The sequence below is a fragment of the Staurois parvus genome, unplaced genomic scaffold (genome assembly GCF_062004578.1).
Source record: "Staurois parvus isolate SC_StPar_1 unplaced genomic scaffold, SC_StPar_1.0 ptg000746l, whole genome shotgun sequence".
NCBI lineage: Eukaryota > Metazoa > Chordata > Amphibia > Anura > Ranidae > Staurois > Staurois parvus.
In genome coordinates, this window is record NW_028318542.1 from 3,516,111 (window position 1) to 3,530,740 (window position 14,630).

The 14,630-nt window shown below is 45.1% G+C and overlaps 1 protein-coding gene across 2 annotated transcripts in view; it reads right to left on the reverse strand.

Annotated features, from left to right (window-relative positions):
- Positions 1–3,363: 3,363 nt before the first annotated feature.
- The window catches only part of LOC149445123 (uncharacterized), a 45,177-nt gene continuing 33,910 nt past the window's right edge, over positions 3,364–14,630 (reverse strand). Inside the window, exons 6-7 of one of the 2 annotated variants that reach the window (XM_089654181.1) lie at positions 14,316–14,476; positions 3,364–3,504 (exon numbers count right to left, since the gene is read on the reverse strand). In XM_089654181.1, the coding sequence (XP_089510307.1) occupies positions 14,339–14,476 (138 nt within the window). In that variant the 3' untranslated portion in view covers positions 3,364–3,504; positions 14,316–14,338. Of the gene's footprint in view, positions 3,505–14,238; positions 14,477–14,630 lie in introns of those variants that run through there. The other variant, XM_089654180.1, reaches the window with a different exon arrangement.

Here is a 14,630-nt window from a genome sequence, read left to right on the forward strand (position 1 = left end):
AGTGGATATGGTGAAAGGGTCCTTGGTTTAGTAACACTTTAAAGTGACACCAAATGATATCCTTATTCTCCCAAAAAGAATCCATACACATCTACTAATTAATGGCCATGCAATCTGTTTTTCATAAAATTGTTTCTTACTGAGTTTTTCACCTTCTTGTAATGTCCTCTGTGAGCTCCCAAACCTCTCCTTTTCCCATTAATTTCTCATTTAGAATGAGAAGTACTCGTTAATTGGGACCATGTGCACGCTACACATCTCATATTCTATATTGCCTAGTCCATCTCAGGAGTGAGCAAGAGAGGGCTAGGCTCCTACATACATTGGGAACAGGAGATTGAACATAGCCACCTACTAAAAGGAAGTCAGATTATAGAAGAAAAAAAAAAGGAATTGGAGATTTGGAGGCAGTTGGGAACAATAGAAGGGACCTTCTGAGTTTGGAATATATACTTGAATAGAATTATTTTTAAACTGAGTTTAAGTGTTACTAAACCCTGGACCCTGTATTCACTATATCTGGTCTCCCTGGACCCTGCATTCACTATATCCGCTCTCCCCGGACCCTGCATTCGCTATATCCGCTCTCCCCGGACCCGGCATTCACTATTTCTGGTCTCCCCGGACCCTGCATTCACTATATTTGGTCTCCCCGGACCCTGCATTCACTATATACGCTCTCCCCGAACCCTGCATTCACTATATCTGGTCTCCCCGGACCCTGCATTCACTATATCCGCTCTCCCCGAACCCTGCATTCACTATATCTGGTCTCCCCGGACTCTGCATTCACTATATCCGCTTTCCCCGAACCCTGCATTCACTATATCTGGTCTCCCCGAACCCTGCATTCACTATATCCGGTCTCCCCGGACCCTGCATTCACTATATCCGCTTTCCCAGGTCCTTGCATTCACTATATCTGGTCTCCCCGGACCCTGCATTCACTATATCTGGTCTCCCCGGACCCTGCATTCACTATATCCGGTCTCCCAGGACCCTGCAATCACTATATCCGGTCTCCCCCCGGACCCTACATTCACTATATCCACTCTCCCTGAACCCTGCATTCACTATATCTGGTCTCCCCGGACCCTGCATTCTCTATATCCGCTCTCCCCGAACCCTGCATTCACCATATCTGGTCTCCCCGGACCCTGCATTCACTATATCCGGTCTCCCCGGACCCTGCATTCACTATATCTGGTCTCCCCGGACCCTACATTCACTATATCCGCTCTCCCCGGACCCTGCATTCACTATATCTGGTCTCCCCGGACCCTGCATTCACTATATCCGGTCTCCCAGGACCCTGCATTCACTATATCCGGTCTCCCAGGACCCTGCATTCACTATATCTGGTCTCCCAGAACCCCGCATTCCTTATATCTGGTCTCCCCGGACCCTACATTCACTATATCCGCTCTCCCCGGACCCTGCATTCACTGTATCTGGTCTCCCCGGACCCTGCATTCACTATATCCGGTCTCCCAGGACCCTGCATTCACTATATCTGGTCTCCCAGGACCCCGCATTCCTTATATCTGGTCTCCCCGGACCCTGCATTCACTATATCTGGTCTCCCAGGACCCTGCATTCACTATATCTGATCTCCCCGGACCCTGCATTCACTATATCTGGTCTCCCTGGACCCTGCATTCACTATATCCGCTCTCCCCGAACCCTGCATTCACTATATCTGGTCTCCCAGGACCCTGCATTCACTATATCTGGTCTCCCAGGACCCTGCATTCACTATATCTGGTCTCCCAGGACCCTGCATTCATTATATCTGGTCTCGCCGAACCCTGCATTCACTATATCTGGTCTCCCAGGACCCTGCATTCATTATATCTGGTCTCCCCGGACCCTGAATTCGCTATACAAAGTCGCTGATCGTAGCCATTAGTAAAGAAAAAAAACCCCAGTATCTATACTGTCATTTGTAATTGCTATAACTTTCACATAAACCAATTAATTTACACGTACAGGCGTACCTCGGTTTACGAACTCCTCGGTTAACGTAATTTTCGATTTACGAATGAAAATCTATTGAAAGTAATGGCTCGGTTTATGAATTGTTTTCACAATACGAACAAATTAATTAGTTATCAATGCATTTACAAATTTTTTTAATCACGTCCCTGTACAGTATTTATGCCTTTAAAGTGCACATTATGAAGAGTTTTGAACAGATAAAATTCTTTTTTTACTTTTTTCTGACCTCCGGAACGGATTAATTGGTTTTCAATTCATTCCTATGGGAAACTGCGTTTCGGTTTATGAATTTTTTGCAATACGAAAAGTCCCGCATTAAATTTGTAAACCGAGGTACGCCTGTATTGGGATTTTTTTTTTAGCAAAAGGCATGTAGCAGAATACATTTTGGCCTAAATGTCTAACGAAATTAAAAAAAAAATTTCTGACATGTTTAATGTGCAAAAAAGCCCAACAGTTTTTGAGGCAAAAACAATATTTTTGACTTTTTGCTATTAAGCAAAAAGTCAAAAATATAGTTTTCTGCTCAAAAACTGTTGGGCTTTTCTTTTTTTTTATAGCGAAAAAAAAAAGCACAGGTGCAGGGGCGGACTGACCATTTGGAAACTCGGGCACTGCCCGAGGGCCCGGGGTCAGTAGGGGGCCCCATGAGATGCCCCTGGTACCTTTTTCATAGGCTTTTTTGAGTGTGGGCAAGAACACAGGGGCCCCATGATCCCCTATTGCCCGGGGGTCCCATGAGTTGTCAGTCCGCCCCTGCACAGGTGATCAAATACCACCAAAGAAAGCTCTATTCGTGGGAAAAAAAGGAAGTATATTTTATTTGGGTGCAGCATTGCATGACCACGCAATTGTCAGTACCGCAACGCAAACAATGGCCTGGTCAGGAAGGGGGTTAAATCCTCTGGAGGGCAAGTGATTAATACAGCATATTCCCTTTAACCACTTGTCTGATGGGCACTTTCACCTCCTTCCTGCCCAGGCCAGTTTTCAGCTTTCAGTGCTGTTGCACTTTGAATGACAATTGCGCGGTCATGCAACATTGTACCAATATGAAATTTTTATAAATTTGTTTTCTTTTTTTTTCTTTCGATAATAAGTTAGGCTATTTGGTAATTGTAATTATAATTATATTTTTTCCTTGAGGCGCAGTCCTCAGTGTGGTTGCCATTTTTGTGGGTTGACCCCAGTGTGAGATCTCCATGACCCCTGTCATCTTGGGTATCTAGCACGATGTTTCCATCTGGTGGTATCAGCCGATAACAACTAAGACATTTTTAGCTTCTTGGTGACTCTGTACAGATTAATACTTATGCTGGATGGTATGTAATTCACTGAATATATGACAACATAATTCAATGATAATAATGTATGAATGGATTTTTATTGTCAGATATTGTATTTGTAGAAGAGTGACTCAGCCATCCTTCTCCTTCAGTCTACCCCGATGAAAGAAATAAGATGTTCTGAAACGCGTTGGTTATCTTGCTGAACAACATTTCCTCCCTGTTGGTGAAAAAGGAAGATCTATATATACACTATATTACCACAAGTATTGGCCCCGCCCTCCAAATCATTGGATTCAGGTGTTCCAATCACCTCCATGGACACAGGTGTATAAAATCATCACTTAGGCATACAGACTGCTTCTACAAACATTTGTGAAAGAATGGGTCGCTCTCAGGAGCTCAGTGTCTCCAAGCATGGTACCGTGATAGGTTGCCACCTGTGCAATAAGTCCATCCGTGATATTTCCTGGCTACTAAATATTCCACAATCGACTGTTAGTGGGATTATAACAAAGTGGAAGTAACTGGGAACAACAGCAACTCAGCCATGAAGTGGTAGGCCACGTAACATGACAGAATGGGGTCAGCGCATGCAGAAGCGCACAGTGCACAGAGGTCGCCAACTGTCTGCAGAGTCAATAGCTAAAGACCTCCAAACTTGGTGTGGCCTTCAGAGTAGCACAACAGTGTGTAGAGATCTTCATGAAATGGGTTTCCATGGCCGAGCAGCTGCATCCAAGCCTTATATCAGCAAGTGCAATGCAAAGCATCGGATGCAGTGGCGTAAAGCACGCCGCCAATGGACTCTAGAGCAGTGGAGACATGTTCTCTGGAGTGACCAATCACACTTCTCTGTCTGGCAATCTGATGGACGTGTCTGGGTTTGGTGGTTGCCAGAACTGTACTTACCTGACTGCATTGTGCCAAGTGTAAAGTTTGGTGGAGGGGGGATTATGGTGTGGGGTTGTTTTAGGCGTCAGCATACCAAGACATTTTGGACAATGTTCTGCTCCCAACTTTGTGGGAAGAGTTTGGGGATGGCCCCTTCCTGTTCCAACATGACTGCACACCAGTGCACAAAGCAAGGTCCATAAAGACATGGATGAGCGAGTTTGGGGTGGAGGAACTTGACTGGCCTGCACAGAGTCCTGACCTCAACCCCATAGAACACCTTTGGGATGAATTAGAGTGGAGACTGTGAGCCAGGCCTTCTCATCCAACATCAGTGCCTGACCTCACAAATGCCCTTCTGGAAGAATGGTCAAACCTTCCCATAGACACCCTCCTAAACCTTGTGGACGGCCTTCCCAGAAGAGTTGAAGCTGTTATTGCTGCAAAGGGAGGGGTCAACTCAATATTGACTAATGCAGGTCATACATGGGTTGAATTCCGAATAATTTTTCGCCCGAAAATCGAAAACGTTGTTCGCTCGGTAATACGATAGTGCCATCAATGATTTCGAAAATTGGCCGACCAAGTCATAAAGTTCACCCCATATAACAGGCGAAACTTCTGTTCCTTCCAGGTCACGGCTCATGCGCATATTCTTTTTGGAAAAACGATTGTACGATTTCACCATTATTGAGTCAAAAATCGGTAGTTTTTCAAGAATTTTCCAACATGCCCGATCACTGAAAAGGGGAGGAACCACGAAAATCTGCTGGTGCCATTGACCCACTAACAGAGCGAAAATTGGCTGATTATTCTTACGTCCGATTTTCAGATGAAAAATCAGTCGAATTTTGACCCATGTATGGCCGGCATGAGACTGGGATGCTATTAAAATTCATGTGTGTGTAAAGGCAGGCCGACCAATACTTTTGGCAATATATTGTATGTCCAGCCTGTACTACATTTGTAGCCACCACAATAAGTTTTAACCTGTTTTGTGTTGTAGTGTTTCTTGAATGTAACGTTTTAGACATTTGTAATAAAAGATTTTCTTTTTATTTATTAATTGAGTTGCCTTTGAAGTCCCATCTATTTATGAGGAAAAATCTCCTGAGGTGATTACATAAATGTATGTTGTTATTGGGTTTATTACATTAATACAGTATTTTCCAGAGTCTTTAACCACTTGTCTACTTCTACCCCTTTCCTGCCGAGGCCAGTTTTTAGCTTTCAGCACTGTTGCACTGTGAATGACAATTGCGCGGTCATGCAACACTGTACCCATATTAAAAAATGTTTAATGTTTTCCCACAAATAGAGATTTCTTTTGGTGGTATTTAATCACCACTGAGTTTTTTATTTTTTACACTATAAATGAAAAAAGACCGATCATTTGGAAAACAAGTTTTTTTTGTTTCTATTATACAATTTTGCAGACAGGTAATTTTTCTCCTTCACTGATGTGCGTTGATGAGGCTGCACTGATAGGCAGCACTGAAGGGCACTGACAGGCAGCACTGATGGGCACTGATGAGGCAGCACTGATAGGAAGCACTGATGAGTAGCACTGGTGAGCATTGATGAGGAGGCACTGATGAGACTGCACTGGTAAGCGGAACTGTTGGGCACTGATAGGCAGCAATGATGGCACTGATAGGTGGCACTGATGGGCACTAATAGGCAGCACTGAAGGGTACTGACTGGTGGCACTGACTGACAGCACTGACTAGCGGCACTAATGGGTAAAGATTGGCAGCACTGATGGGCATAGACTGGCAGCACTACTGGGAAGCACTTGTTGAGCACTGATGAGCAAAATTGTTGGGCACTGATGGGCACTTTTGGGGCTGCACTGATAATCAGTGACCTGATTATCAGTGTACATGTCTCCTTTGACATCAGTTGCCGTTTATTGGTTGTACTTTCCTCATGCTGTGACAGTGTGAGGAAAGTACTGCCGATAACCAACAAGTGTATTTACATGATGATCAGCTGTGATTGGACACAGCTGATCACGTGGTAAAAGGCTGCTGTGATTGGCCTTTACTGTGTCATGTGATCACCTATGTCCAAAGGACACAGTGATCACAGGGAGCACTGGGTGGGGACATCATATGACACCCTCGCAGAATTGGACAACCGTGCTGTAGCTGTCATTCAGCTATGGCATGGTTAATGGTGCTGTGCTGGGGCCATCCTCCTCTCTGTTGTTCTTTGGTCATATAGCTGGGTGCTAGCAGCTTTTTCCAGGTTGGGGGGTTTTGTTTAGCATTTTTGCTGGGGCTTATTGGCAGCGTGGGAGTTTTTTCCGCATTCTATATGGTTAATGGAAAGTTTTTGTTTCTTTGAATTGATTCATTTTTTCTATCTTTTGTATATGATATAAGAATGCTTCATTGTTATTTTCTTTCATGATCATATCAATGTTATTTTGGTCCGTTGTCGCGGGGGCCTTAAATGTTGTGGGGCCCATAGGCCGGTGACTACTCTGCCCATTTGGTAATCCGGCACTGCATGAAAGAAGTGTTTGTGTATACCATGCAATTCCTAACAGTCCCCTTTTTATGAATTACAAACCTAAGGGAAGAATCCAATGTCTTGCAGTTCTACTTCGCAATGATGCCCATTTTCTACTAACAATAAAGAGTATATATAATTATATAAAGTTCTTCTTTATACAAGGTGTGTTGTTCCAGGGATATAGCAGATTACCATTAAGGTTGTTATTCTAAAGCAGTGGTCTCCAAATTGTGGCCCAAGGGCCAGATGTGGCCCTTTACTAGCCTTTACCCAGCCCTTGGGGCATTTTTCTTCCCAATGATATGAGACACTAATCCTTCCACTGACACCAACAGTGGGGAATAATTCCTGCCACTGATAGTAATGATGGGGCACAATTCCTCCCACTAGAATCAATGATGGGGCACAATTCCTCCCACTAGAATCAATGATGGGGCATTATTCTTCCCACTAGTATCAGTCATGGGGCACTATTCCTCCCACTGACACCAGCAATGGGGCACTATTTCTCCCACTAGTATCTATGATGGGGCACTATTCCTCCCACTAGTATCAGTGATGGGGCACTATTCCTCCCACTATTATCAGTGATGGGGCACTATTCCTCCCACTGACACCAGCAATGGGGCACTATTTCCCCCACTAGTATCTATGTTGGGGCACTATTCCTCCCACTAGAATAAATGATGGGGCACTATTCCTCCCACTGACACCAGCAATGGGGCACTATTTCCCCCACTAGTATCAATGATGGGGCACTATTCCTCCCACTGTTATCAGTGATGGGGCACTATTCCTCCCACTAGTATCAGTGATGGGGCACTATTCCTCCCACTATTATCAGTAATGGGGGCACTATTCCTCCCACTAGTATCAGTGATGGGGCACTATTCCTCCCCCTATTATCAGTAATGGGGGCACTATTCCTCCCACTAGTATCAGTGATGGGGCACTATTCCTCCCACTATTATCAGTGATGGGGCACTATTCCTCCCACTAGTATCAGTGATGGGGCACTATTCCTCCCCCTAGTATCAGTGATGGGGGCACTATTCCTCCCACTATTATCAGTGATGGGGCACTATTCCTCCCACTATTATCAGTGATGGGGCACTATTCCTCCCACTATTATCAGTGATGGAACACTATTCCTCCCACTAGTATCAGTGATGGGGCACTATTCCTCCCACTAGTATCAGTGATGGGGCACTACTCCTCCCACTATTATCAATGATGGGGCACTATTCCTCCCACAAGTATCAGTAATGGGGCACTATTCCTCCCCCTATTATCAGTGATAGGGCACTATTCCTCCCACTAGTATCAGTGATGGGGCACTATTCCTCCCCCTAGTATCAGTGATGGGGGCACTATTCCTCCCACTATTATCAGTGATAGGGCATTATTCCTCCCCCTAGTATCAATGATGGGGCACCATTCCTCCCACTGACACCAGCAATGGGGCACTATTCCTCCCACTAGTATCAGTGATGGGGCACTATTCCTCCCCCTAGTATCAGTAATGGGGGCACTATTCCTCCCACTAGTATCAGTGATGGGGTACTATTCCTCCCACTATTATCAGTGATGGGGCACTATTCCTCCCACTAGTATTAGTGATAGAGCACTATTCCTCCCACTATTATCAGTGATGGGGCACTATTCCTCCCACTAGTATCAGCGATGTGGCACTATTCCTCCCACAAGTATCAGTGATGGGGCACTATTCCTCCGACTATTATCAGTGATGGGGCACTATTCCTCTGACTATTATCAGTGATGGGGCACTATTCCTCTGACTATTATCAGTGATGGGGCACTATTCCTCCCCCTAGTATCAGTGACGGGGTACTATTCCTCCCACTAGTATCAGTGAGGGGGCACTATTCCTCCCACTATTATCAGTGATGGGGCACTATTCCTCCCCCTAGTATCAATGATGGGGCACTATTCCTCTGACTATTATCAGTGATGGGGCACTATTCCTCCCCCTAGTATCAGTGACGGGGTACTATTCCTCCCACTAGTATCAGTGAGGGGGCACTATTCCTCCCACTATTATCAGTGATGGGGCACTATTCCTCCCCCTAGTATCAGTGATGGGGCACTATTCCTCCCTATAGTATCAGTGATGGGACACTATTCCTCCCCATAGTATCAGTGATGGGGCACTATTCCTCCCCCTAGTTTTAATGATGGGGCACTATTCCTCCCACTTGTATCAGTGATGGGACACTATTCCTCCCACTATTATCAGTGATGGGGCACTATTCCTCCCCCTAGTATCAGTGATGGGGGCACTATTCCTCCCACTAGTATCAGTGATGGGGCACTATTCCTCCCACTAGTATCAGTGATGGGGCACTATTCCTCCCCCTAGTATCAGTAATGGGGGCACTATTCCTCCCACTAGTATCAGTGATGGGGTACTATTCCTCCCACAAGTATCAGTGATGGGGTACTATTCCTCCCACTATTATCAGTGATGGGGCACTATTCCTCCCACTAGTATCAGTGATGGGGCACTATTCCTCCCACTAGTATCAGTGATAGGGCACTATTCCTCCCACTATTATCAGTTATGGGGCACTATTCCTCCCACTATTATCAGTGATGGGGCACTATTCCTCCCACTAGTATCAGTGATGGGGCACTATTCCTCCAACTATTATCAGTGATGGGGCACTATTCCTCCGACTATTATCAGTGATGGGGCACTATTCCTCTGACTATTATCAGTGATGGGGCACTATTCCTCCCACTAGTATCAGTGAGGGGGCACTATTCCTCCGACTATTATCAGTGATGGGGCACTATTCCTCCCACTATTATCAGTGATGGGGCACTATTCCTCCCCCTAGTATCAGTGATGGGGCACTATTCCTCCCACTAGTATCAGTGATGGGGCACTATTCCTCCCCATAGTATCAGTGATGGGGCACTATTCCTCCCCATAGTATCAGTGATGGGGCACTATTCCTCCCACTAGTATCAGTGATGGGGCACTATTCCTCCAACTATTATCAGTGATGGGGCACTATTCCTCCGACTATTATCAGTGATGGGGCACTATTCCTCTGACTATTATCAGTGATGGGGCACTATTCCTCCCACTAGTATCAGTGACGGGGTACTATTCCTCCCACTAGTATCAGTGAGGGGGCACTATTCCTCCCACTAGTATCAGTGATGGGGCACTATTCCTCCCACTATTATCAGTGATGGGGCACTATTCCTCCCCCTAGTATCAGTGATGGGGCACTATTCCTCCCCATAGTATCAGTGATGGGGCACTATTCCTCCCCCTAGTATCAATGATGGGGCACTATTCCTCCCCCTAGTATCAATGATGGGGCACTATTCCTCCCCCTAGTATCAATGATGGGGCACTATTCCTCCCCCTAGTATCAATGATGGGGCACTATTCCTCCCCCTAGTATCAGTGATGGGGCACTATTCCTCCCCATAGTATCAGTGATGGGGCACTATTCCTCCCCCTAGTATCAATGATGGGGCACTATTCCTCCCACTAGTATCAATGATGGGGCACTATTCCTTCCCCTAGTATCAATGATGGGGCACTATTCCTCCCACTAGTATCAATGATGGGGCACTATTGCTCCCACTGACACCAGCAATGAGGCACTATTCCTCCCACAAATACCAATGATGGGGCACTATTCCTCATCCTACTGATCACCAACCATGAGGTCATGTTTATTCTCATTGATGCTGGGCCTGGAACATTTTCTAGCGCACGGGCCACAATCTGGCCCCCCTGAAGTCTGAAGGTCAGTAAACTGGCCCTTTGAAATGCTTGGAGACCCCTGTTCTAGAGCAAATTGAATCACACTTTTTGCCTTAGCTCTAGCACTGTTCTCAAGCTCTGGACTGTGGGTGTACATTACATACAATGTATGGTTATTAACACTGCATAGTATGGAAGGAGGCAAACAAGCAACCATGGTCTGAAGCTGCTTAGAGAGGATGCTGCTGGGGACCAGTAATTTGGATTGAGGAAGTCATATACAATACCTTAACCCTGCACCCCTAAACTAAACAAGCATTTAAATCTTGCTGTGTGGGTAGGCGACCCACTGTAAGGGTAGCTTTTTCTCATTCCCAGGGTTCAGCATTAAAGCAGAACTAAACCCTCCTTTTCTTTTTTGGCCAAGGAAGCTGCCATCTTACCCTCTGTTTGATCTGCAACTGCCATGGTGCTGCACATGTGATGAGTTATGACACCAGCCATTTGATAGTTTGTCAGTTTTGTTGAAGGCACAAGCACGTGTCAGCATTCCCGTTTTTTTTAAACTGTTAAATCGATGTGTTTAGTTCTGCTTTAACTATATACATTTAGTAATGCAATGGTTTAGATTGGATCAACAGCCTATGTTGACCCACAACCACCAGAGAGGTCTGTGCTGTCCCAAATAAATGAAAATGGAACTAAGCCCTCCTGAACTTTACAGCTAAAGAAGCTGCTATCTTAGCCTCTATTTGATCTGCAGTTGCTATGCTGCTACACATGTGATCAGTTGTGACAACAGCCATCTGATGACTTGACAGTTCGCACAAGAGAACAAGCAGCTGTGACATTTATTATTCACGGCAGGCCTTGACTGTAACCATTTTGGGAAATCAATAAATCGATGCGTTTAGTCCCACTTTAGGATCTTTTTTTCAAATGTGGATTGAATCTGAAAAATCGCTGTTGCAAAAACTGGAATTTTTAGCCAAGTCCAATGAAATTTGAAAATTTTAGTCACATGACTTCAATAAAAATCTGTATCCTTGTCTTGTAAATTGGGCCTGTAAAGCTGAATTCACAAAGCCAAAACAACAGAATAAGGATCCTTATTTTTTTTAAAAAAGAACAGTTATGAGATATTTAAAATTACAATCACACTGAAGGAGATCCTTATCCTTCTGTAAAGCATTGCTAATGCAGCCTTTTTCCTGTCCCACTGTGTCTTGAAAGGCCTTGTGCTATTCTTCTGTTTCAGAGACCTTGCCTTGATCTGCTCTTTCATGCTATAAACACCTTTTTCTTGCCCCTCCATAGCAGAAAACCTTGTCTTGTTCCTCCGCATCAGAAGATCTTGTTCTGGTTCCTTATATCAGGTTGCTCAGTTTGAAGGCAGCCATATACATTACAAGATGGTCAATTATGCAGACATGATATGGTTGCCTTTAGGACTTTATATTCCTAAACATAGACAATTAAGTAGTTAAACCATTTGTGTTCAGCCTATGAGCAGGTGCAGGGGATGAACCCTCCGACATGGGTTATTAGGGGAAAACAGGAGTGATTAGATAACGTTTTTCGCATTAATGGTGTCTGCTAGTGCCTATAGACCAGGGGTCCCCAAACTTTATAAATCAAGGGCCAATTTACTGTCCTTCAAACTTTAGGGGCCTTACTGTGTCCAGTGCCCCATCATTGGTGTCAGTGGGAGATATAGTGCTCCATGATTGGTATCAGTGGGAGGAATAGTCCCCCATCATTGGTATCAGTGGGAGGAATAGTGCCCCATCATTGGTATCAGTGGGAGGAACAGTGACCCATCTTTGGTATCAGTGGGAGGAATAGTGACCCATCATTGGTGTCAGTGGGAGGAATAGTGCCCCATCATTGGTGTCAGTGGGAGGAATAGTGGCCCATCATTGGTATCAGTGGGAGGAATAGTGACCCATCTTTGGTATCAGTGGGAGGAATAGTGCCCCATCATTGGTGTCAATGGGAGGAATAGTGCCCCATCATTGGTGTCAGTGGGAGGAATAGTGCCCCATCATTAGTATCAGTGGGAGGAATAGTGCCCCATCATTGGTATCAGCGGGAGGAATAGTGACCCATCTTTGGTATCAGTGGGAGGAATAGTGCCCCATCATTGGTGTCAGTGGGAGATATAGTGCCTCATGATTGGTATCAGTGGGAGGAATAGTGTCCCATCATTGGTATCAGTGGGAGGAATAGTGCCCCATCATTGGTATCAGTGGGAGGAATAGTGACCCATCTTTGGTATCAGTGGGAGGAATAGTGCCCCATCATTGGTATCAGTGGGAGGAATAGTGCCCCATTATTGGTATCAGTGGGAGGAATAGTGCCCCATGATTGGTATCAGTGGTAGGAATAGTGACCCATCTTTGGTATCAGTGGGAGGAATAGTGACCCATCTTTGGTATCAGTGAGAGGAATAGTGACCCATCTTTGGTATCAGTGAGAGGAATAGTGCCCCATCATAGGTGTCAGTAGGTGGAATAGTGCCCCATTGTTGGTGTCAGTGGCAGGAATAATGACTCAAAGGCTAGACAAAGGCAAGCAAAATGCCGCATCCAGCCCCCAGCTGGAGTTTGGAGACCACTGCCATAGACTGTTACAGAATCCCAAATATTTGTATATGCATAGTCAAGGGCATATCCCATCCTGTCCATCTGCAGTGTGCGTGTTAAAGGTATTCACAGGATCGCTACTAGGCCTTCCATGATTTCCAAGGTTCTTAGGATTTTCAGTACTCACAGGATCCATGCAGGGTTTTCATGGACTTCCAAAAATTCCTGAAACAATGCTGGGCATGTCCTCTTGAGGAATATTAAGCATTAGCCTTTGAAGTGGTTGGTGCTGTGTCTTTTCACCAGATACCTGAGAGCAAAAGCACTATAATACTTACCTGTCATCAGGGGTGGACTGACAACTCATGGGGCAATAGGAGATCATGGGGCCCCTGTGTCCTTGCCCAAACTCAAAAAAGCCTATGAAAAAGGTACCAGGGGCATCTCATGGGGCCCCCTACTGACCCCAGGCCCTCGGGCAGTGCCCGAGTGTCCAAATGGTCAGTCCGCCCCTGCCTGTCATTTGCCTGTTTGTTGCTGACCTAGAATGACTTGAATTCTTGCTTGCCGCCTGCTTAGACCTATGTTTGGACTTGATTATGCTCTTGCCTGGTGCCTGCCTCAACCTCTGCCTGGACCTGATTACTTTTTTGCCTAGTGCCTACCTTAACCTCTGCCTGCATATGACTACTGTACTCGTTTGTCTACAGCTCTGTGACCATTCTCCATATTGTGGCCTTTCAATTCCATTGGTAAGGCAATCATGATAGCCACAACCTGGTGTCCATTCACAGTATAGGAAATTGGGCCTCCAGGGCTTCCAGCCCATCTCCAACATCTGAAACTTTTTTGAAGTCTAACTGTCACTTTGTGCCTTGGGTGTGTCCACATCACCTGTCAGGGTTCACCATAACATAGATATTAGATTTTCTTCTGACGCCGGTGGATTTAGATACAGTCATCTTATGTCTACGGGCACTTTAACTTGTTACATCTGCTGCAACTGATCAGTGTGTATTTCCTTTTGGTCTAAAAAGAAAAAAGCATTGGTTACCCAGGGGTAAAGCAGACTGCCTGAGCCAGTCATTCCCCTAGATACAATTACACATGGGCATCTGAGAAATGTTTACTTACCATGGCAACTTCATACCAAGCACTGGTGTGATGTGTTTTTATTTTTACCATATATTAGGAAAAATATCGCTCATTCAATCACTAGCATTTATTGTAGAAAATATACTTTTCTGTGACATAAAAATCCTCAACATGACCACCCAATATTACCAAATTGAAAGTCCAAGGGATCATTACACGAGGAGGCTGCGGTTAAAGTCATAGGCCACTTTCAGCCTTGTTTTCCCGCTGGGTTGGGACCAATGCTGGAACAGGGACTGGAGATGGTGGGAAGGGCTAAATCCAGTAACATGGACAGATACGGAGGCCACCTGAAGAGAAAGAAGCAGTCATATAATAATATGCAGTTGCTTCTAAACCTGATCATAAAAACAAAATGGCAGTTCTATCCTTTTAATGCAGATTCTTTTTAAACATTAAAAATGCACTGATAAAAGGATTCACTTGGTTACAACTAACTACAGA